This window comes from Gouania willdenowi, chromosome 14 (genome assembly GCF_900634775.1).
Source record: "Gouania willdenowi chromosome 14, fGouWil2.1, whole genome shotgun sequence".
Classification (NCBI taxonomy): Eukaryota; Metazoa; Chordata; class Actinopteri; order Blenniiformes; family Gobiesocidae; genus Gouania; species Gouania willdenowi.
In genome coordinates this window covers 32053586-32078554 of record NC_041057.1, presented here as the reverse complement: position 1 = coordinate 32078554, position 24969 = coordinate 32053586, and the positions used below count along the sequence as shown (strand labels likewise).

The 24969-nt window shown below is 36.2% G+C and overlaps 2 protein-coding genes across 2 annotated transcripts in view; both read left to right on the top strand.

Moving 5' to 3' along the window:
• The window catches only part of camk2a (calcium/calmodulin-dependent protein kinase II alpha), a 39045-nt gene extending 32726 nt beyond the window's left edge, over window positions 1-6319 (top strand). The window contains exons 13-18 of the mRNA XM_028466328.1: window positions 1387-1421; window positions 3226-3274; window positions 3931-4006; window positions 4083-4177; window positions 5814-6042; window positions 6125-6319. Coding sequence (XP_028322129.1) covers window positions 1387-1421; window positions 3226-3274; window positions 3931-4006; window positions 4083-4177; window positions 5814-6042; window positions 6125-6128 — 488 coding nt within the window. The 3' untranslated portion in view covers window positions 6129-6319. The remainder of the gene's footprint in view (window positions 1-1386; window positions 1422-3225; window positions 3275-3930; window positions 4007-4082; window positions 4178-5813; window positions 6043-6124) is intronic.
• Window positions 6320-13459: 7140 nt separating this feature from the next.
• rps14 (ribosomal protein S14) lies at window positions 13460-20169 on the top strand. Its single transcript, XM_028466361.1, has 5 exons — window positions 13460-13534; window positions 15025-15178; window positions 15254-15415; window positions 19895-19971; window positions 20055-20169. The coding sequence occupies exons 2-5, from the start codon at window positions 15030-15032 to the stop codon at window positions 20120-20122; spliced, it is 456 nt and encodes a 151-aa protein (XP_028322162.1). The 5' UTR covers window positions 13460-13534; window positions 15025-15029; the 3' UTR covers window positions 20123-20169.
• The last annotated feature ends 4800 nt before the right edge of the window (window positions 20170-24969 follow it).

Here is a 24969-nt window from a genome sequence, read left to right as displayed (position 1 = left end):
AGATCCTGACACTCTTTGAATTGTTGGACCAGGTCTGGAATGGCTGGTCTCAAAGTGTGTGTGTGTGTTCATTTTAAGGGTCATGTGACCTTCGACCTACAGGCTTTGTTGTTCAGTAGCACAAGGAAATCCACCAATCACAGACCTTTAACAAGTTAACACTGTGTGTGTGTGTGTGTGTGTGTGTGTGTGTGTGTGTGTGTGTGTGTGTGTGTGTGTGTGTGTGTGTGTGTGTGTGTGTGTGTGTGTGTGTGTGTGTGTGTGTGTGTGTGTGTGTGTGTGTGTGTGTTGTTGTTGTCAGTCTAAAGATAGAAAGACCAGCTCTAATCTGAACTCAGTCTACATAGTGTTTCTCTGTCTGTGGACATTCAGGAATGTAGGAACCCTTTCTGTCTGTCCCTGTCTGTCAGTGTATGTCTGTCAGTGTAAGTCTGTCAGTGTATGTCTGTCAGTGTATGTCTGTCAGTGTAAGTCTGTCAGTGTATGTCTGTCAGTGTAAGTCTGTCAGTGTATGTCTGTCAGTGTAAGTCTGTCAGTGTATGTCTGTCAGTGTAAGTCTGTCAGGAGTGGCAAAAGTACTAGTCCTCAGTACTCAAGTAAAAGCCACTAAATGTACTTCAGTAATAAAGTCAAAAGTAAAACAAAAGTCCCTTCAATATTAACAGAGGGTTTTTAAAAAATCAAATTCCATGTATTTTATTTTTTTTAAGAACTTTTTGAAAACTGATAAACTATTAAATCTGTTACTTTTGAACACCTGAGGAATTTAGCACTCATAATAAATACTATTTGTAGATAAAATGTGTCAAGGAAAAAAAAAATGCAAATGCTCAATCAAACCCAGAACAGCTCAATCTGTCAAAGTTTTTCATTTAGCCTCAAGAGAATCATGTTCTCCAGATGAGTCTTAAAAGTAACGAGCTTATTTTTAAAATGTAGGGAGTAGAAAGTACAGATATTTGTTTTTAAAAAGTAAGGAGCAAAAGTGAAAACTCACCAAAAAATAAATACTCAAGTAAAGTACAGATACCAGAAAAACTACTGAGGTACAGTAACAAAGTATTGTCACCTCTGATCTCTGTCTGTCTCTCTGTGAACGTTCAGGAATGTTGGAACACTTTCAGTCTTCAGTTGCTCCTAAATTTAACCTCTCGCTGACCAGTAGTCACGCTGAGAACTCGTTGCATTTGTCACCTCCTCGATCCAAAGATAAGATCTGTTTACTTCTGTGTTTCTCCCCTTTGACTGAGCCACACCACAGGCAGAGCCTAAGGGCACATGGTCTCCGGGTTGTCGGCACGATGCCTTCTCTGCTCTTCTCCGCCTTTGTTCCGTTTTTTCTGACTCTGCTGCTTCTGCTTCTGTTTGTCTGCATCCCTCGATCAGGTGGAAAGAGCAGCAAGAAAGCCGATGGAGTCAAGGTACCAACAACTCTTGTCAATACACAAGGGTTTAGTCGGGTTTGGCTTTTTGGTTCATAGAGATACAAACACCTTCCATTAATAGATCATCCCTCCAGGATCTTAATGCCTATTTTTTGTGATTATTGTAGAAAATGTTATACATTCGTCAAAATTTTGTCAATTTCTTTAGATAAAATTGTGGTTTTTGAGAGTTATATCAAACAGTTGACTTGTTCTAATGTTGATCACTGTATAAAAATCTTTTCTGCTCGTTGGAATCCAGCCTCAGCTAGAATGGACTGATCCAGTATCTGCTCTGGATCACTTGATCAGGATGACCCGAACCACCAGCTCCTCTGGAGAATCCAAAGACATTTCCAGATTCTTCTGTGTCCTCTTAGCTCACGGGTGTCAAACTCATTTTAGTTCAGGGGGGCAAATACGGAGCAGTTTATCTTAAAGCTGCAGTTTGTAGAATCCTCTCTCCGCTCCATTTTGAAACCGAAACCGAAACCAAACCCATACCGGTATTTTTTCTGAACGCTCTTAGCGACTTTTTTCTCAATAGACACGTGACAAATGTATGGACTTTATCTGGTGTTATTGGAGATTTTTCTGGTGTTTTACAGACTCTGACATGAATGTACGTATCACTCTGTAGTTATGGTCCTGAGCAGAGGCTGCTGCCGTCAGCTCCTCCCCACCGAAAAGCTCACAGTGGTGGCTACACTGATCACAGCTGCCTGAGCCGCTCTGAGCGGACTAACAACGATCCAGAATAAGCTTCTCTTAGGTTTACACACGATTTATCTGTCTGGTCTCACTCTCCCATTGAGACCAGTGTGTGCGGTAGACCCTGCACAGTCATGAGGATTCATGAGGACACAAAGCGGTGCGTTCCTCCCAATTATGTTTGTGCCTTTAAACTGTTGCTTCTCCACCTTGGTCTGCCTTTTTCCGTTTGATTTGCCATGTAACTGTGGTGTCTAACGTCGCGATGGGGACTTCTGCATTACACTTTTACTACCGATGGTGCTTCAACGCAGCTGACTTCTGTCAAGCAGCCAATAGTAATGTCAAAAACAGCTCATGAAGCACACGTGTTTGTAGAAAGATCTCTGATTGGCTGACATGAGCGCCATGCTTTTGGATTTGTAAACTTCATTTACAGAGCCAGGAAAAGGAGAATAGATTCACTGTCCACTTAGAACACTTTGGATTAGAATATGCTCAAAAATGATAATTGATTTTTGACCAAATGATGCCAAAAAAAAGTTACAAACTGCAGCTTTAAGTAGGCCGAAGATTTTAGGCAGGAAAATAAGTAATTGAATCATTATTGTGCCCTAGTTTGCACTTCCACGTATAAATAAATGATAAAATATGTACGGCACTGATAATATCAAAGCAATAACCGATTCTCTAAAGGGACGAATTTGGCTCCCGGGCCTTGGGTTTGACACGTGTTCATTTAGCTGGACATGAACAGTACACCTCCTGAGAAAGGCATCCATGGAAATCCTCAACAGACAAACCACTATAACAGACTCCTCTGCACATGTAGGACACGCCCCTCATCGCTGTAGAAAGGACTCATGTGATCCTTCTGTAGTGGCCATGTTGTTCCTGCGATCATTACTCAGGGTTAATGAGCAGAAAACTTCACTTTCCAATGTAGTTGTCCTTTACTACAACAGACCCGTTCCGTTACAGCATTACCACAATTAGAACCAAAATGTTCTGGAATAGATTTAACAGTTTGAAATAAAACAAGCTGCAAACACTTCATTCATCTGAATGGTTTTTGGTTTTGTTTTTGCAGGAATCCTCTGAGAGCACCAACACCACCATCGAGGATGAAGATATTAGAGGTAACAAGTAGAACATCTGGTTTACCGTGATCGGTGAAAACGGATGAAATACAGTTTCTGAAATGGAAAAAGCAATCTAGCCTGTTTTTTGTTTTTTTGTCATTGTGGCCTTTGTCAAGCACCAACATGACTTTGAAATACATCATATGCATGTTTTGGGACTACTGTATATCGTGAATGTTCACTCACTTCAGTGGAAAAGGGTCATTGAAGGTGTAGAAAACCAATAATCCCATTCAAAATCTTATGGCACGTGTTATGGTTCAAGTAGTGATCATGTTATCATGTGACTGAAAATACCTGCAGAGCTTCATCTGAAGTGTGATTTTTAATACCCAGGTCAGTTTATTATAACTGCATTCAAATGTGAAAAGGCACTGGTACAAAGACAGGTTGAACTGTTGGTGTATTAGCTGAACTGGTGGTCATTTTACCTGGTGACACATCACAGCAGAAGCATCTCTAATCTGTTTTGTGCAAAACGTGAGTGTGAGTCACGATTTGGCTGTAATTAAAGAAACTGAAACAAAATGGAAACGTGTAACGTGACAAAGAAAACGGAATTTGGGAAATTTTGAAAAGGAAAATTCTCCAAAATCAGATCTCCAACTCAAACCATGCTAACCTGTCTGTCTGTCTGTCTGTCTGTCCCTCAGTGAGGAAGCAGGACATCATTAAAGTGACGGAGCAGCTCATTGAAGCAATCAGTAACGGTGACTTTGAAAGCTACACGTACGTGAGATTAGACTGTTCATATACAAACCAATCAGCTAAAGAATCCAACAGTTTTCTTTCTTTTCTTCTGCAGTAAAATGTGCGACCCGGCAGTGACGGCCTTTGAGCCTGAGGCTCTGGGCAACTTGGTGGAAGGCCTGGACTTCCACCGCTTTTATTTTGAAAACTGTGAGTGTAAACCTGTCCAGCTGCATTGCACGTGCTCTCTGACTAGTGTTACCATGTTAAGGAGGGTAATCATGTTTTACTTTCCAAAAAAGAGGACACTTGGACTGACCTCGGCATACTCACATTACTCAACGTTTTTTTAATCTACCTCATAATGTCAAAATACATTAAAGTATAAAAATAAGTTGTTATTGTCCATGAGGTTTAAAAATCACCTTTATTATGATTACAACAATCTGTCCTTGAAAAATCTCATGTGGGTCTTCATGAGATCTGTCGTAGGGGCAATGGGGAACATCTCCTCCTAGACATTTAAACTATAACTACGCTTACGTAACATTAAACAATCATCAAATATACCCTTCAATAAATAACTGTGAGCTTAACTTCCAATAGGATAAGTTTCTCTGAACCTCCATGAAGGTTTTATCATCCAGGAAGGTTTTCCTGCTTATGCTTTGTGTTTGACAATTCCATCAAAAAATTACCGTAATGACATAATACTGGCTATAAAGAGCAACTTCTTAGCTTTCAGAAACTGGTGGAATTTCTCTTATAGAGCAAATATTAGCAGAGTTACGGTCTTTTGAATGAACTTGTTCTCCAAAAAGGCTTCATCTTCACTGGGAAACCTGGACATTTTCATCTATTTATAAAATCAAGTCCAGTGTCATGGACTGAGTTTGAATTGTACTGAGATTGTATAAGCGTACATATGCGCATGCGCACACATGCGTAATACCGTAAAATGATTTTTTTCTAAAAAAAAAAAAAAATCATTTTTCTTTTCAAAGTGAATGGACACGTGTTTGATTTGTTTATTGGATTATGTTAGGGTTTGGGTTAGGGTTATAATCTCAGTACGGAGGTAAACTCAGTACGTGAAAAGAGGACATGTCCGGGTAAATCTGGCCTAATGGTCACCCTAATATTTAGTGTATGTGTGTGTGTTACTCTAAAACACACATTACGGAGACAAAAATGACTAGAAAAATACACAAAATGAATCAAAAAAACAGAAACACACAAATTGAGAAAATAATTTATGAAATGATTCCAAAAATACACAGAACAAATCAACAATCAACAATAAACACACACAAAATGAGACAAATATACTAAATGGCTCCAAAAACACGCAAAATGACACCAAAAAAAGACTCCAGAAAATAATACACAGACAGAAATGACAGAAAAATATACAAAGTGAGTCAAAAGGAATACACAAGATGAAATAAAAAGCACAAAAAATGAGTAAAAAATACAAAATAACAAAAACACAAACAGAAACCATTTTTGTTCTCTCCTGTATTATTTAGTTATTATTCTAAATGCTGACATGAATGTACATTTAATACATTTAACATTATGCCTCCCTACGATATCAAAATTAGTCTCTGATTGGACTAAATTAGTTCTCATTATTTTGGTCTCTTAGAGCCTATTTGTCTTTTTTTAATTATGATGATGATCTGGTTTAATTTATTCTGCCTTTGTTTGTAGATTGTATTTATTTTAGTTTCAATCAGTTAAATCAGTGTGTGTGTGTGTGTGTGTGTGTGTGTGTGTGTGTGTGTGTGTGTGTGTGTGTGTGTGTGTGTGTGTGTGTGTGTGTGTGTGTGTGTGTGTGTGTCAGTGTGGTCTAAGAACAGTAAACCAGTTCACACCACCATCCTGAACCCTCACATCCACCTGGTTGGCGAGGAGGCGGCGTGCATCGCCTACATCAGAGTGACGCAGTTCATCGACGCCAACGGAGCGCCGCGCACCGCCCAATCAGAGGAGACTAGGGTGTGGCATCGCCGCGACGGGAAGTGGCAGATCGTCCACTTCCACCGCTCGGGCTCCGCCTCCACGCTTAGCAAGTACGAAGCATTCACGCGTGCTTAGAAAAGTCCAGCCTGTTCTAGATTTTTATCACTTTGGGGCTTTTTTTTTTTTTTACAGTTAAATTCCAGATTGGTTCGGGCTCTGAGAGGTCCTACTGCCACCATCACAACTAATAGATTGACAGCACAAACTTTAAGGGACGAGATAAGAGGAGTGCTGACCCTATCAGGTTCACCCTCAGCTCTACTGGCCACGCCTCTTCCTGCCAATCTCTTATTGTAAATGTCAAACCTTGTACTTGGTCATGTTTTCTTTATAACATTTGTGAGATCACAGCCTAGCCTGGATTAGTCTAGCCTAGATTAGCCTAGATTAGCCTACATTATTTTAGTCAACGCGTGTCTTCCTGGAGGTAAAATATTTACGTGAAGAAACAAAACGTACACAAGTGATAAGTTCTACCTGTTACCATTTCAACTGTTTCAGACTTTTGTCACTAAGTCTCATTTATGATGAAAAATAACAAACTGATAAAATGACGGACTTTATGACAGTAACTGTTTATCTTTCTGCTTCCATTGAGTGGGAAAAGTTCCAAAAGCTTCCTGCAGTCTCCGACCTTCCATCTTCCATCTCACCTTTTTAGATTGACAGAGAAGAGACGCAACCGACAATGATTTTCAAAATAAAAAGCAACAAGCTATGATTAAAGTGGTCCAGCCATTCAGAGTTAGCGGAATGATAATCTTAAACAGGAGACGTGAACTGAGCGGACAAACGAGAGAGGATAAAGATTGTAATTGGAGGACGCTTTCTGTCCTAGATAGTTTACATAAATTAAAGCGTGCTAGCTGTGGTTTTGCCCTTTGCTAACCCTGACTGTGGCCCCCGGGTCGGGATGTGGCTCCTCCTCCTGGACACGGTTCAGGCCCCGCCTCCCCCGTGCATTTTTCTGCATGCTGAGCTGCTGTTTTGTGCTTCAGCTGTTGTTTTTACGCTGATGTGATCAGTGGGTTAGCATCGTTAGAGTTTCTCTCCGAGTGTCTGCTAGCTATGAGCTGAATAAGCTAACGTGGATACTTGCAATTTTTTCTGCTGTATTTCATCTCTTTTTTGTACAATTGTTAATGCTAATAATACGACTGATCTTCCTGACAATGTTTGTACATTTACACATTTTACACCTTATAACGTAAGCTTGGACTGCAGCGCTAGCACAGCTAGCTTAGCTGCACATTAGTGCTTTAGCTTCTTGGTGAATGTGTTTCAAGGCTGACCTTTGACCTTTCTGCTGTCTGTTTTTTGAGGAAATGCCTCCTTTTGCGATACTTGAATGTTTATCGGTGGCAGGACGAGTGGCTCCAGCCCCCTCATAGATGTCATTTTATAATAATTCAGTCTTTTTAGCTTTAACCTGATCTGTGTCACACGACGGGGCCGGACCAGGTCAAAGTCAGAGTTCCCAAACCAAAATTGTGTCCCAGAGCTTATTTTTTTCAGTGAGTGGTGGCCATTGGCAATGACAAGAGTTATCAAAATAAAAGTCCTGTGGCCATATTCACAAAGTACCCTCAGGCTAAAAGTAGCTCTTATGATTTTTTATTGTATTTTATCAAGGAAGAATTCTAAGACTTTCTCTTAGAATTTGCCATTAGTAAAATAAAAGTAATCCACAAAGAGGAAGATTTTTCTAAGAATGACGTCACAAAGAGCTACTTTTAGCCTGAGGATGCTTTGTGAATACAAGCACTGTACTTTTATTTTGAAGGAGATTTATAAGGAAATACTTAGGCAAAACGTAGGTGCTTAGTTTTCTTCATAGAGTCTCTAATTACTAACTACATATGATTTTTTTCTTTGAATTAAAAATTTAAAAAATTATAATTATTTGTTCTGAGTTTCTGTATAAAAAAGATTTATCTGCAAAGATCTATAACTTTTCCCTTTCACCGCTGAGAACAGTTTATGATGATGAACAGTGATATTGTGTTACACGTATTGTATCTAGCTGCATATTTCTAACTGCAACATATTTTTGTGTAACTGTTGAAATTGAAGCCTTTTGCTGACTCGGCATGTTGTTGAAGGAGTGACGCGGTGCTAAAAACAATCCCAACGAGAATCTCTGAGTTTTTACATGATGACGTCAAACTCATTTTAGTTCAGGGGCCAAATACAGAGCAGTTTGATCTTAAGTGGGCCACAGACTTTATGCAGGAAAATGAGTAATGTTGGCATTACTGTGCCCTAGTTTGGACATCTATGTATACATAAAATACAAAAATGTAAGAAAGTGACAGTCAATCCCAACAGGATCTTCACTTTAAATTTCATAGATTTTGTGACCACTTTCTATTTAATTAAGGGAAACATTATGTCATAATATGAGGAAAATGTAAGGATTTTGTATAACATTAAAAATAAATGCAATCATGCGATAAAAGCACCTGGAAAACTGTGAGTCCCTGCAAATATTTTTCATTTACACAATGATTCGTGTTTTCATTTTTACTTTATCCTGCGGGCCGAATTTGGCCCACAGGCCTTGAGTTTGACACATGCTCTAGAGTGTTCCTCAAATTACGCAAATCGGACACTCCTGGTCCTGGTCCTGGTTCTGGTTCTGGTTCTAGGGCTGGTTTTATTCCTGGTCCTGGTTCTTGCTCTGGTCCGGCCTCATTAGACACTGATCAATAGTCAATAATCAGCTTCTGTGATGACTTTGTGCTGTAACAATGCTGCATGCTCACTTTGGGTGTGTGTGTGTGTGTGTGTGTGTGTGCGTGCGTGTGTGTGTGTGTGTGTGTGTGTGTGTGTGTGTGTGTGTGTGTGTGCGTGCGTGCGTGCGTGCGTGCGTGCGTGCGTGCGCGCGCGTGCGTGCGGGTGCGGGTGCGGGTGTGGGTGTGTTTGCGCATGTGTAAATTCAATTCTTCTCTTTCTGTAAATAAATGGAGGTGGTCAAACCCTGCTCTCTGATTGGTCCTTGTGTGGCTGTTTCTTTAACAGATACACTTTTAAATCTGAGTCAATAGTCTGGGTCAGGGTTTTTCAACCTTGGGGTCTTGACCCCATGTGAGGTCGCCCAGAATTCAAATGGAGTCGCCTGAAATGTCTGGTAATTGATTTTTAAAATAATTACTGGTTGAAATTATATTTTTGTAATTTTTTAGGTTATTATTATTTTTCAAATTAAAACACCACACACAATCTCAAACAACTATATTCTATACTTTCACTTCCTCAAATGTATATCTAGTTTTTTTTAAGTACAGTATAAAAATGTAATAATTAAATACTTACTTAAATAAAATATATGTATATTGTATTTAAAAACAAAAACTTATTCGTTTTCAAATTAAAACACCATATAAATTTCAAGCAATTGTATTCTATACTTGCACTCCCTCAAATAAAAATCTAGTAAAAAAAATATATATAGAATAAAAATTAAATCAATAAATAATTCAATAAAAGTTATGATTTTGTCTTTATTTTAATTAATATTATTGTTCTTTTACAAGGTATAACACCACACACAATCTCAAATAACTGTATCCTATACTTTCACTTCCTCAAATATAAATCTAGTTCCAAAAAATATCTATTTAGTGCTACTCGTAACACTAGATCACCAACATGATCAAAAGATAATTAGAACCACTGGTCAGGGTTCATTTCAAAGAACTGAGAAAAGAATGTATGAAATTAATCATCATTTATTGTACAAACAAACATGAAATATTAATATTTTCTCAATCTTAATCTTATTAGCACTTCAAATGTCAAAAGAATAAAGGTAGCTTGAATTTCTTTGTCTTTAATGAGCCTGATTAAATTCCTCCTCACTATTTGATCACATTATGTTCTAATAAATTGCTTTGATTACTTTTGGAGAACTCTATATATTTAAAAGAGCATAGAGCAGGATTTGTCTTTTAATGCTAATGATTAAATCACAACCAAAGAGAAGGAGCCCACACACATTTCCAGCGCAGTTCTGCAGAAGTCAAATGACGCTGATGGTGACGTCAAATTAAGCTAGAGCGTGTTCCCTATGGCTTGGAGAGGCGACCCAGCACCCAGAAATAAAAAAGAATGAGAAGAAGACGGCTTGAAGACTGAAAGAAGTCAGGCACGGTGGACTAAACTACTGTTTGGTTCCTCAGATAAATGCAGAGGTATATGCACAGATCTTGCAGTAAACAGTCACATGAATGGAGAGTAAATAAATATAATTTTTTTCACAAAGAAATTACATATTTGCGTTTGTTTTAGTGGTAAGCACCGATTTTATTAACAAACAGCTGTTAATGTCAACATCAGATCAGCACACGAGGAACAAGCTAAAGTGAAACACATACGGGGCACAGTGCACAAAAGAGAGCCATTGGATCTATTTACATAATCCATGTATCAAAGATTAGAATAAACCATGTTATTGAGTAGAAAAGGGAATGTTTTAATGGTGTTTTCTTCTGAAGCCAGCTGTGGCTGCTGCAGCAGGAAAGGAAGAACTCTGCGCGCAAACAACACTATGTTACCGAACAAGACCACCAGTTCTAACTATCTCTGAACCCGAGCGTTTGGCCGGGTATCTGTCCTCTAGTATTAGCTGTAAACAGTTGATGCGCGCTCATACGGCGGTTTGGCTGATGGCTGCAGTTTCACTAACCACCTTGGTGTCACTGTGGAGTCTGATTTCTAGATCCAGCCATACGCTATTTTGGTTTTTGGTCTGCTACCGTGTAAAAAAAATCTGAACAAACTCTAACTCTAACCCTTAAAATCACGACCAACACAGATTTCTGGACTGAAATTTCTTGTAATACTTTTAAGATGACAAAAAACACAAATCTTCAGCTAATTCAATACAAGATCCTCCAAAGACCTCACATTACCCAACAGAAAATGCATAAAATAGGCTTCTATCCCTAACAGTGCACCCAGGGAACAGCTGATTCTTATTTACTTGCCTTATTATGGTTTTGCTCCCCAGTACAGCAATTTTGGTCTCTAATTAGTGAAAAAGTGTCCTCCATTTAGGACTGCAGGATTCCTCTATCTCTCTATCTGTGTTTGATAGGAGACTTGATGATGGTTGATATTCTGGCAAACTATCCTTGCAATCCATCCTTGCAGCCTTGGACGTCATCTGCTGGAGGGATGCCAAATTGCACCCCCAAAGAAAAAATATTATAATAATTTAAAAAGGTAAAATAAACGTGAAACACACACTTTACAATCACTGTGCATGTTTTCTGTTAATTAAACATTAATATTAAAAATCTGTAACAATACCTGCTAATTTTCTGCCCATATTTATGCATATCTATATTTATTTTATTTTACTTATTGTTCTATTCTTTAGAATTCTATTGTGCTCTTTGGTTAAAAGATTTTTGTTACTGACGAGTTAAACCAAACAGGAAAGTAGAAATTTCCTTGCACTGAAACTTTTATATTTTATTTTATTTTAACTTTTGATTGCGCTGTTTTGCATTGCTTTTTGGATTTTGCATCATTGTTGTTGTTCCATCAGGACATTTGCACTATACCTGTTGGCGTTATATTGTATTATAGTGTATTATTCTATTTTTTTTTTTTTTTTAAATAGGATTTTTTTTAATGGTTTGTTGTGTTGCAGAATTATTTTTATTCATCCTTTTTGATAATAATAATAATAATAATAATAATAATAATAATAATAATAATAATAATAATAATAATAATGTTATTGAAGTGGCTAAGAGTAAAAAATAAAAATAAAAAATTAGCCAATGGCAGAATATCCTCATAGAATTCATTTTCACGGAAAAGATATCTGCTCACAGAAAAAATAAAATAACCTGCTTTGAGAAACGTTGCGTTGGATTTCTTAAAAAATAAATAAATAAAAATAAAATAAATAAAATAGATACTGTGGCTGTTATTTACACAAATAATTATTAATCAATAATGATACCAATAGATAATTTGGCAGAATACAAACATTTAATCAATGTTATTATTTCACTTTTTCTTCAAGAAAACAAAGAAGCTCCTCCACATCCTGGAATCATTTGAATATCGTTGCACAAGGTTTTCAGATAAAACACAACTTCATCCACACATCATTATTCTACTTTATTTCTGTTATTCACTGGCAATCACAATTTAATGAACACTGATTGTAAAAAAAAAAAAAACCACAGCTCGTCAATTGGATCTTTACCACAAAAACAATTAAACATGTTGTGCTGTATTGAGGTAAAACACAAGAGAATAAACTGTACATTGTACTGTTAAGACGCCATTGAAAATAGAAAAACAAATAAAAGGCTGAGTCCAGAGTGAGTTCTCCTCTCCTTCATGATTCAGATGCTCTGAATGTTTCTGATCACATTACATGTGATATCACATTTAATTCTGCAGTGAGCACAAATATCAGTATCCAAAGATGAATGTAATCTGAGATCAGAGGTCAACACTATTGCCTCGTGTTGGTGAGTCACTGCAGTTTAACCCCTGACTTTCCACTGAGTGATAAACAATGTAATTAGAACAATTTGTGAGCAAGGATGTAGCTACAGATCTACCTGATCTCCAATGTTCAAAGGTTTTCATCTTTGACCTTTGTTTCATCATTAATATGACAGCATTTTCGTGCCAAATTGAGGGGAAAAAGATAAACAATAAATAAATAATCGACAGATGCTGATACACACATCAGTCCCTGCTTTGTGACATTATACTTCAGTATAGGTTTGACAAATAAGGATGTAATTTTTTGGCCCATCTGCACAACATTATCATGAGTATCAGAACTTTGGAAAGAATATAAAAGAAAACGAGGAACCACATAGACTAATTTATATTTTTTATGACTGATTCTCATAATATTACAAGTTTGTTTTTGTATATTTGACTTTATTTTTGTTATATGACAAATTTATTCTTGTACTTTTACAACTTTATTCGTAATGCAGGAAGTTTTTCCTATTACTACTACAAATTTATTCTTGGAATATTAAAAGTTTATTCTTGTGCTATTACAAGTTTATTCTTGTACTATTAAATATATTCTCGTACTATTTCGAGTTTAAAACAAAATCTAAAAAACACTAAATGTGGGCCTAAAAAGTAGTCATACTTATTATTATTATTATTATTATTATTATTATTATTATTATTATTATTATTATTATTATTATTATTATTAATAATATTAATATTATTATTATTATTATTATTATTATTATTATTATTATTATCATTATTATTATTATTATTATTATTATCATTATTATTATTATTATTATTATCGTTATCATTATTATTATTATTATTATTATTATTATTATTATTATTATTATCAATGTTGTCGTCGTACATCATGATCACTACACAGAGACAGTGGTGCGGTTCTCTCAGTGACCGCGCGGGGTCAGTGTCTTATTCCGCTCGTGCCGTTCTCCTCCAGGCTGACGTCACTATTCCGGAAGCGGAAATCGTTCTTTTTCTGTTTGGGCTCTGTAGAGAAGCATTCAGGTGAGTTCACCTCTGCTTTACAATCACCTTTTAATCTACTTTCCAGCGCACCATCCGCTGGTAAAGGGGGCCGGTATCGGTGCTTTAAAGGTTTCCCAGTCCGTCGGTACCGGTATTGTTTTTCTTTGTGTGAATATAGACTGATGATGATTTTTGTTACTGTGGTTATGTGCTGCCGCCATGTTGGTTAGCAGCGCTGTTAGCACACTGAGGCCACCGGGAGACTACCGTAGTATAAAACTGTAGAGATCGGTCCGGTATTGTTATAAAATTCAGCGGGTTCGGTTCCCTCTGTAAACGTTGAAGCTAACAAGCTAGTTGTAGCGGTTTGTGCACAAGGCTCGTGCTTTCGTTCTGTGCATGTGCATATCTCAGTAAAAAAAAGTCATGTCTTTAGTTTAAAGGTTTGCTGTTTGGTTAATAATGGCAGAATAGTTGGTGTTTTCATTGATTATTCACACATTTATTGTTTACGGTTATCTAATTAGTTTCTTTTTTCTCATTAGATGAGAGGAAATGATGATATCGATGTCTATTAGTCATTATATCAAGATCTTAGTCTTCCTAAATCTATAGATTAATTTATGTGACTTAATTTAAATCACTGCTTTTTTTTTTTTTAGCTATGCAATTTATTTTTATGAAGGGTGTATAATTTATTATATGAACTTTACGTTGAAATCTAATGTTTGTTTTGAATATCTTGCCAGGGTTTGTAAACTGATGTTAGATCATTGTGAATGCCTCGTAGAAACAAAAGTTAGGGTTGCACGATTAATTGATTCTTAATACTCAGTACACTGCAGTTAGCATTAACAGTGTTGACTAAGCCCTTGATGTAAATTTCATACTAACATACTAATTTTAAGTTTGATGCATTCACATTAAATAGTATGGTTGATTGAGTATGTGTGAAATATGGAAGTGTGCACGGTGGGCGCACTAGTCATACTTAACCGTCCCATGATGCATTGTGAGCAGAAAAGAAAATGGTCCTGGGACTAGCTTCAAGATAAAAATTAAACATCCTCCCTTCTTGCCTTTCATTATGGGGCTCTTATTTTGAAATTAACAGGATGTTTTGTCAGTAAAGTCTCTGAAATGTGTGAATAAAATGTCACCGTGAGTTTCATGGATGAATGACCACATGTTGATATTCTACTTGGTCACTTTCTCACTTAAAATGTTTTCAGAACTTTCAAAGGTGGAGAATCAGATATTTAGCCTCAGTGTGCTTCAGGTTTTTGTCCTTGTAGGTTCCAAATGCATCTTGGGAAACTTAAAAGTATACTTTAGTGGGAAGACTTATTTTATAGTAGACAGTATATACTCTTTGAGTTTGTAGTGTACAAGTCATATTAGGGGTTGTCTCAGTGTGTATTTGTAGTTAAATGCAGTCATAGATTATGCAGCTATTCGGCGTAGATGTAAGGCAGTAATATCATGGTTATGTTTTAGCTAACGTGTTCTCTGGTGTGTCATGTGATCAGTGACCATGGCTCCTCGTAAAGGGAAGGAGAAGAAGGAAGAGCAGGTGATCAGCCTGGGTCCTCAGGTGGCAGAAGGAGAAAACGTCTTTGGCGTCTGTCACATCTTCGCCTCTTTCAACGACACCTTCGTCCACGTCACTGACCTCTCCGGAAAGTATGTATCTGTTTGCCCCGCCCCCTATAAACACGCCCTTTCCTTTCCTCCTCGCTAACGTGCCTGTGTTTCCAGGGAAACCATCTGCCGTGTGACTGGTGGGATGAAAGTGAAGGCCGACAGGGACGAGTCGTCTCCGTACGCTGCCATGTTGGCGGCTCAGGATGTGGCCCAGCGCTGCAAAGAGCTGGGAATCACCGCGCTGCACATCAAGCTCAGAGCGACCGGAGGGAACCGGTGAGTCACTGACCAACCATTGACTTTTATCACGGGGCGGCAGGGTCCATCTATTGTTGTTTGAGTGTTAGCGCGCAGTGGAAACAAAGCCTAAATCTCCTGAACTCAGCTAATGTTTTACCAGTTGCTCAAAGCAGAGATACTTAAAGGCCGATTCAATATATTGCAATTCAATACTAGGGCTGGGTGATATGGACTAAAACTCCAAACCAAGATATTTTTACTCAAAATTCCAATAGATGATGTAAACCTTGATATTTGTAACTCAATAAAGTCTGACCGAAATGACAATTGCAGGTTAAATTTGCTGACGCTAAATGCCACACATGCTCATTTATTCACAAACAGCTGCACAGAATGTGGCACTTTGTCATTTTACCTCCTCTAAGGGACAGCACATGTGAGTGAGTTCTGTAGTGGGATGTATTCAGGTATAGGTATGGGTCAGGATGCGCTCAGAAATGCTTTTCATGCTGTGCTGAGAAGTAGCAGGTCCTAAAACTAGTATTTTAATACAAAATAAAAATGCATTGTTATAGACAAAATTGTGATTTTCTATATCGCCAAAATAGAAATCTCGATATATTTGCCTTTCGTGTTTGACTCTGTAGGGACGCCACAACAGATAGAACATAACTAATGTTCCACCAGCAGCTCAAAGCAGAGATAATTAGGTGATAAAATATTCTATCTATATATTTAATTTAATAGTAACAGTTATTGTAATTTTAATGTCCTTATTTTTCTCACCAAAAATCTCAATATTCACTCTTACAATCAAAAACATCACAAGTCAGTCACATTTGTTTCTGAAAGTGAAAGATATTATAGAAGATATATCGAGATTTCTCTTTTGGCGATATAGAAAATGTAAATATCACCTATAGCAGGGGTGTCCAACTGGTTTTAGCTCAGAGGTCAACTATAGGACCTGGTTTATCTCAAGTGGGCTGTAGATTATAGTTAAACAAGTTTTTTCAAAAATATTGAGCACTAGTTGCACTTTCACTTATAAATGATATATAAAGTATTTAAGGCAACAGAATTCAGTCCCTGCAGGATTATTGCTTCAAAATACAATAATTTTGTGACAAATTTTTGTGTAATTTAGGCAATTTTTAAAGAAATCACAGGATTTTAGAAAAATTGTGAATTCAATTCACGATTTGAGATTAAAAATGCCTGCAGTCATGTGATGTGAGGCCTGCAAATATTGTAGTGTTTCATTAAAATTGTGAATATGGATGGGTTGAGATATCTACCACTGATATAGTTGGTAATTTACACAATGATTCATGTCTGTTCTCCTACAGGCCATTATGCTCTCAAGGGCCGGATTTGGCCCCCGGGCCTTAAGTTTGACATGTGACCTGTAGCTAGTTATATATATATATAGATTTTGTATTTAAATACTCATTTTAGGAGTCGCTTCTTTCACTACTTCTCAGAACAGAATGAAAAGCTCAGTTAGATGATTACTGATCCTAACCCAGACCTTCCTCTAAACAAGCCACACTACAGAACTCACTCACACGTGCTGTCCCTTAGAGGAGAAAAAGTCAAAAGTAGCACATATTGTGTCTGTATGGCATTTCTATTCAGCAAATTTAACCCACAATTGTCTTTCTGGTCAGACTTTAAGTAGAAAATAGCAATTTGTTGTATATCGTCATAGAAAAAATATTGTGATGTGAGTTTTGGTCCATATTGCCCAGCCCTAGACTATATGTAGTGTTATATAGAGGCTCTAGAAAGAAATACCAGTCCCAATATATCGTAAATCTATTTTTTTTCCCACGCTTACTCATCAGTTTCAAAGGATTTTAGGAAAGCGTCAATTTAATATTTGATAAAGAATATTAGTGAGAGGAGGTACTAGTGAATATAAACCTGAAAGTTCACTACAGTAATGTTGGATGTACTTAAACAAACACTGAACAGTTTTTTGGCAAAAATGATGCGATATGGTGGCTTTTAATGCATTAAATTAGTGTAATTGTTTCTTCCGTCAGTTTTGTAATACTTTTGTTAGCATGATGTATTTTCTCACCTAGTTTTTGTTTGTAAATTTCAACTTGTAAACGCATCATACAAACACAAATATATTTGAATACAACACATTAAAAATCAGAGCATGCGGATCACTCTTAGTGTTGTTGTATGAAATTAATTCATTTCCTCACTTAAAATGAAATTATTTTCTAAAAAAAAAAAGCACTAATAACTTTAGTGTTTTTGCTGTTGCTGAATCTTGTTTCATTCATATTATGAGTTACATAAAGTTATAGTTAATAAATATTTCTCTGATTTCCTATAATTAAACCAGATAAAGCTGATGATTTAATCATTCAGTATATTTGTGTAATAATCTCAATAGTTACATTAGTCTAATGGGACCAGCTTTGTCTGTGAACACGTGAAATATAATTTAAAAAATATTGCGTTTCAGTTTGGACATTAGTATTTATGCTAACATCTATTCCACACAACGTGTGACATGTTTAGCTTTTATCTTTTCATACAAGTATTAAATCTGACCATAAACCAATCGATGGTTCTCTGTGGCTTTATGACAATAAGACGTGTTCTTTTTATTTGGCCTGTTCCTTATGTGGAGTGGTTAGCATTAGCTCTTAGCCCAGTCTGTGTGTCGGTGTTAGCTTAGCATAGTTAGCTTTAGTTGAGTTTCCAGGTCATAGTCGTTGCTACAGGTTCATCTCTGTCCCCGTGTTTGTGGAACTTTGGGTGGATGTGATGGAGGAACTTGGATTGGTTCACGTTGTTGAATGATTATCTGGTTTTAACCAAGTAGTGATACATGGTGTATCGCTGCTTCAGGTAGCCATGATAGCTCCCGCGTCTGTGGGTGTGAGAGCTGGGGGCGCGATGAACACCGCGGCCATGGAGGCTTTGTTGCGGAGCTCCTGTAAACAGCGTTCCATTCCAGAGAATAATACAAACGGGGGCAGTTTTGGCCTGTGGAACAAAGATTTTATGGGCATTCTTGGCTAATTTGAAAGACAAATGGCCCGTGGTCCTCGATAATTTCCGACATGTGAATTTATCCTTTATATCGTGGGATGACATATTCTTTCCGGTGAGAATATTTATCACAGATACTTAACAAATACATCAGGCTGCTTCTAAAATCTCAAAAATGATTTATTGTTTTCATTGGATTTCTTGACTGGGGGTGGGAACCTCTGGGTACCTAATGATGCAATACAAAGATCACGATATGACGATGCTGCGATTATTGATATATTGGTCAGAAATCAATCCAATAATCTATAACATAAGAGAAAAAAAGATTAAGTGAAAAAATACAATTTTTATTTTATATCTCTGAAAGACAATAAATTGAAAGTGTCCTATGAACAGTGACACTATTTTAGTGCAACATTTTTGTAAATTAGTGTCAACATACCAATGTAAATGAATAAGTATCTCCAATAGAGCTTTATGTAAACAATAAACAAGGTCTTTTTTACCAGTGACATCATTATAGTGCAGTTTTCCAGTAAACAATATATTGGTTCCTTCAAGAAACGGTGACATTTCTGCAAAGACACACCTGCACATTTTAGTGAAAAAGCAGAAAAGGTTTTTTAAAAAAAATCGATACTGAGTTTGCTAATTTATTTATTTTATTCATTTGTAGAATATTTTTCAACATTTAAGGTTAAATTGTATGTAAGCCGTTGGTTAATAATAATATAAAAAAGGTTAGTAACAGTAGGAATAAGAATAAATGGACTGTTCTGCTCTGACTAATATTACTAGATGAAGCCTTTTCTAACATTCTACACTTAAAAACAAGTAGTAAAAGTATGTATTATTTATGCTGATATCAGATACTCAAGGCTGCAGTATTGCTATTGGAAATTAAAAAAAATTCTATCAGGACACCCGTAAAAGATCAATATATTTAAGTGACTATTTAATAAAACTGTTTAATTCCATTGAAAATATGACATTAATGAAATATTTGTTGGATATAGCGTAGGTGTGTAGCCTGTGCTTTCATTTACCACCTGTAGAACACTAACTGAACTCCTGAGTAATGTCTTATTTACATGAAATCAATGTGTACCAAAATGTTGCCTAAAGCTCCTCCTACAGGTACATTTAACCCATCCTGAAGCATAGTAACTATTTATACTGTAATCATGTAAAATAAGTTGCTTGATTTTCTGTAGCCTATGATGGTGTTTTTATTTTTAAATCAATGACACGCTTGTGTCCATCAGTTCTAAGATGAGATGCTACATTATTGATATTTTGTTGATATTTACAGCTGCTTGATCAATAATAAAAAACAAAACTACACACAATCCAACACAAGGCATAAAAACCCACTATTTAAATATCAATTTAAATCTATTTTATTCTAAGTGCAGATAGGACACTTCAACTTAATACACAATCAATGAACTGTTAGTGTGTGGCTTTTATTTTGAAAATATATGTCATTTTCAGCACAAAGACTCCTGGACCTGGAGCTCAGTCGGCCCTCAGAGCTCTGGCTCGATCCGGGATGAAGATCGGACGCATTGGTGAGTACGGCGTCTGTTGGTAGTAGCAAAGCATCATGGGAGATGTAGTGTGACTTTTTTTTAAAAAAATTTTTTTTTTACAGAGGACGTCACTCCCATCCCGTCAGACTCCACCAGGAGGAAGGGCGGCCGCAGAGGGCGCCGTCTGTAAGCTGTAGAAGCAGGCTTTTTGTTCACAATAAAAGATCTAAACTCAGAGTGTGAGCCTTATTTAACGGAGTATGAGCCTTATTTAACTACACACAGAGTACAAGCGTTATTTAACGGATTATGGGCGTTATTTAATTTTACTTTAACAGGAAAATTAAAAATACGACCGAAAATAAGTTTAAATAGATAAAGTAACTTAAAATATAATGCAGTTTAACTGTCTGACAATGACTGCTGTTGGCACTTTAAATAACAAAATAAATTAAAGAAGTAATTCATTAACATTTCAAAAATCTGAATGCATATATGTCACTACATGTTCCGTCTTTTTATGCCTTTAAACCTTTTTGTTTTTTTAAGAAATGCTGCTGCCTATAGTAAGGCATAATAAGGTTGACATTTTTCAAACAAAGGTAAGGCATGAAAACAATTATTTATTTAACTATATGAAGAGAGTAAGTGTTATTTATTAATCTCAAAAAGAATGATTAATACGTTAAGGTTTGAGAACAATGAGCACTTGACTAATATTTATAGATCACTGTCACATCAGGATTTTCACATGATGATATTCCAGAAAATGGGAATCATTAAGCAAGGCTTGCATTAATATGATGGAAGTGAAAACAAATTTTTTTAAATATTACACAGGACTATAATAGAACTAAATAAGTTTAAATAGATTTAAAGTAGTTTTAAAGATTATTTTATAAACAGTCTAGGTCAGACGGTTGCACCATATAAAATTTTGAATAACAGAATAAATTACATATGTAATTTATTAGGATTTCAAAAATCAGTGAGTGCATATATAATAAGTTACTACATATTTGGTATTTTTTTTTATGCATTTAAACTTTTTTTTTTACTAAAATAAATGCAGTTAGACTGTTTAATATCATTGACCCAAATATAAAAAATGTGTCGGAGGAACAAAAAAAGGTTTTGTTACTGATGAATACTCGGTAAGGCTATAGTAAGGAATAAAAATGGGCAAAAAAATAAAAAGGCCTTGAAAAGAAGGTAAGGCTATCCTAAGGCATAGAACAGAATATAAAAACGCATCAAAACGGAGGCAAGGCATGAAAAAAAGGGGAAAAAGTAAAAATGCCTCAAAATAGAGGTAAGGTATAAAAATGCAAGAAAAAAATAAAAACGCCTCAATAGGAGGTTGGGCTATGGTAAGGCAAAAAAAAGAGGAAAATTTTTCAAAACAGAGGCAAGGCTATATTAAGGCATAAAGGGCAAAAAATTTCAAATGCTTCAAAATGGAGGTGAGACTATAGTAAGGCATAAAGTGCGCGAAAAAAAATTTAAACGCCTCAAAATGAAGTCATAAAAAATAAAAAGGGCAAAAACATAAAAACGCCTCAAACGGAGGTAAGGCTATAATGGAGCGTATAAAGGGCAAATAATTTTCAAACACTTCAAAATGGAAAAAAGGTAAAAATTTTCAAAAGCTTCAAAACGGAGGTAAGGCATGAAAAAGGGGTGAAAAATAAAAAAAAAAAAAAACGCCTCAAATGGAGGTTAGGCTATAGCAAGGCATAAAAAAAGGCAAAGAAATTTCAAATGCCTCAAAAAGGAGTTAAAGCTATAGTAAGGCATAATAAAGGGCGAAATAATTTCAAACGCCTCAAAACAAGGGTTTTGAGGCGTTTGCCTTTTAAGGCATAAAAAGGACAAAAAAGTTTCAAAACGAGGTAAAGCTATAGTATGGCATAAAATAGGACAAAGAAGTTTCAAACGCCTCAAAACGGAGGTTGGGCTATGGTAAGGCAAAAAAAAAAGGGAAACATTTTTCAAAACGGAGGCAAGGCTATATTAAGGCATAAAAAAAGGGCAACAAATTTCAAATGCTTCAAAATGGAGGTAAGGCATAAAAAAAGGCAAAAACATAAAAACGCCTCAAAACGGAGGTAAGGTTATAGTAAGGCATTTAAAAAGGGTGAAAATTTTCAAACGCCTCCTAACAGAGGTAAGGCTATAGTAAGGCATAAAAAGGGCGAAAACATTTCAAACGATTCAAAATGGAGATAAGGTTATAGTAAGGCATAAAAAAGGGAAAAATTTTCAAACGCATCAAAACAGAGGTAAGGCATAAAAAAAGGCATAAAAATGGGCGAAATATATTCAAACGCCTCAAAAAAGAAGTAAGGTTATGGTAAGGCACAAAACAGGGCGGAAAAAAAGGCCTTAAAACGAAGGCAAGGTAATCGTAAGGCATAAAAAAGGGCAAAGAATTTTCAAATGCCCCAAAATGAAGGTAAGGCTATAGTAAGGCAAAAAAGGGAAAAATTTTCAAACGCTTCAAAACGGACGTAAGGCTATAGTAAGGCATAAAAAAGGGCAAAATAATAAAAACGCCTCAAAAAGGAGTTAAGGCTATAGGAAGGTATGAAAACGGAGGTATGGCTATAGTAAGGCATAAAAAAGGACAAAGAAGTTTCAAACGCTTCAAAACGAGGTAAGGCTATAGTAAGGCAAAAAAAAGGGCGAAATAATTTCAAAAACCTCAAAACGGAGGTAAGGTTATAATAAGGAATAAAAATGGGCGAAAAAAAAAACGCCTCAAAATGGAGGTTAGGCTATAGCAAGGCATAAAAAGGGGCAAAAAATTTCAAATGCTTCAAAATGGAGGTGAGGCTGTAGTAAGGCATAAAATGCGCGAAAAAAATTTAAACGCCTCAAAATGAAGGTAACTCATAAAAAGGACAAAGAAGTTTCAAACGTTTTCAAACAAGGTAAGGCTATAGTAAGGCAAAAAAAAAGGGCAAAATAATCTCAAACACCTCAAAATGGAGGTATGGTTATAATAAGGACTAAAAATGGGCGAAAAAATAAAAACGCCTCAAAACGGAGGTTGGGCTATGGTAAGGTAAAAAAAAAAAAAGGGGAATATTTTTCAAAACCCTCAAAACGGAGGTTGGGCTATGTTAAGGCATAAAAAGGGCAACAAATTTCAAACGCTTCAAAATGGAGGTAAGCCACAAAAAAGGGCAAAAACATAAAAACGCTTCAAAACGGAGGTAAGGTTAAACTAAGGCATTTAAAAAGGGTGAAAATTTTCAAACGCCTCCTAACAGAGGTAAGGCTATAGTAAGGCATAAAAAAGGGCAAAGAATTTTTAAATGCCCCAAAACAAAGGTAAGGCTATAGTAAGGCATAATAAAGGGCGAAATAATTTCAAACGCCTCAAAACGGAGGTATGGTTAAAGTAAGGCATAGAAAAAGGGCAAAGAAATTTCAAATGCCTCAAAACAGAGGTAAGGTTATAGTAAGGCATGAAAAAAGGCGTAGAACAGATTATAAATAAAAACGCATCAAAACGGAGGCAAGGCATAAAAAAGGGGCGAAAAAGTAAAAACGCCTCATAATAGAGGTTAGGCTCAAGTAAGGTATAAAAATGCAATAAAAAAATTAAAAAAAACACTTCAAAACAGAGGTAAGGTTGTAGTAAGGCATAAAAAAGGGGTGAAAAAGAAAAAACGCCTCAAATGGAGGTTAGGCTATAGCAAAGCATAAAAAAGGCAAAAGATTTTCAAATGCCACAAAACGAAGGTAAGGCTATAGTAAGGCACAAAAAATGGCGAAAAAATAAAAAGGCCTTGAAATGAAGGCAAGGCTATCCTAAGGCATTGAAAAGGGCGAAATAATTTCAAACGCCTCAAAACAGAGGTAAGGCTATAGTATGGTATAAAAATGCGCGAAAAAAATAATAACGCCTCAAACGGAGGTAAGGTTATAGTAAGGCATAAAAAAGGGCAAAATAATAAAAATGCCCCAAAATGAAGGTAAGGCTATAGTAAGGCAAAAAAAAAGACAAAGAAGTTTCAAACGCTTCAAAACGAGGTAAGGATAGTAAGGCAAAAAAAGGACGAAATAATGTCAAACGCCTCAAACGGAGGTAAGGCAATAGTAAGGCATAAAAAAGGACAAAGAAGTTTCAAACGCTTCAAAATGAGGTAAGGCTATAGTAAGGCAAAAAAAAAAGGGCGAAATAACTTCAAACACCTCAAAACGGAGGTAAGGTTATAATAAGGCATAAAAAAGGGCAAAGAATTTTCAAATGCCCCAAAATGAAGGTAAGGCTACACTAAGGCATAAAAAAGGGCGAAAAAATTTCAAACGCTTCAAAACGAGGTAAGGCTTATATAGTAATAAAAAAAAGGGGAAAAATTTTCAAATGCCACAAAATGAAGGTAAGGCTATAGTAAGGCACAAATAAGGGCGAAAAAATAAAAAGGCCTTGAAACGAAGGCAAGGCTATCCTAAGGCATAGAAAAGGGCGAAATAATTTCAAACGTGTCAAAATGGAGGTAAGGCTATAACAAGGCATAAAAAAGGGCAAACATTTTTTAAACGCCTCAAAACGGAGGTGAGGTTATAGTAAAGCATGAAAATGGGCGAAATGTATTCAAATGCTTTAAAAAGGAGGTAAAGCTATAGTTAGGCATAATAAAGGGTGAAACATTTTCAAATGCGTCAAAACAGAAGTAAGGTTATAGTAAGGCATAAAAAAGGACAAAAAAATAAAAACGCCTCAAAATGGAGTTAAGGCTATAGTAAGGTATGAAAATGCGCGAAAAAAATAAAAACGCCTCAAACGGAGGTAAGGCTATAGTAAGGCATAAAAAAAGGGCAAAAACATAAAAACGCCTCAAAACGGAGGTTGGGCTATGGTAAGGCATAAAAAAGGGCAACAAATTTCAAACGCTTCAAAATGGAGGTAAGCCACAAAAAAGGGCAAAAACATAAAAACGCCTCAAAACGGAGGTAAGGTTAAACTAAGGCATTTAAAAAGGGTGAAAATTTTCAAATGCCTCAAAACAGAGGTAAAGCATGAAA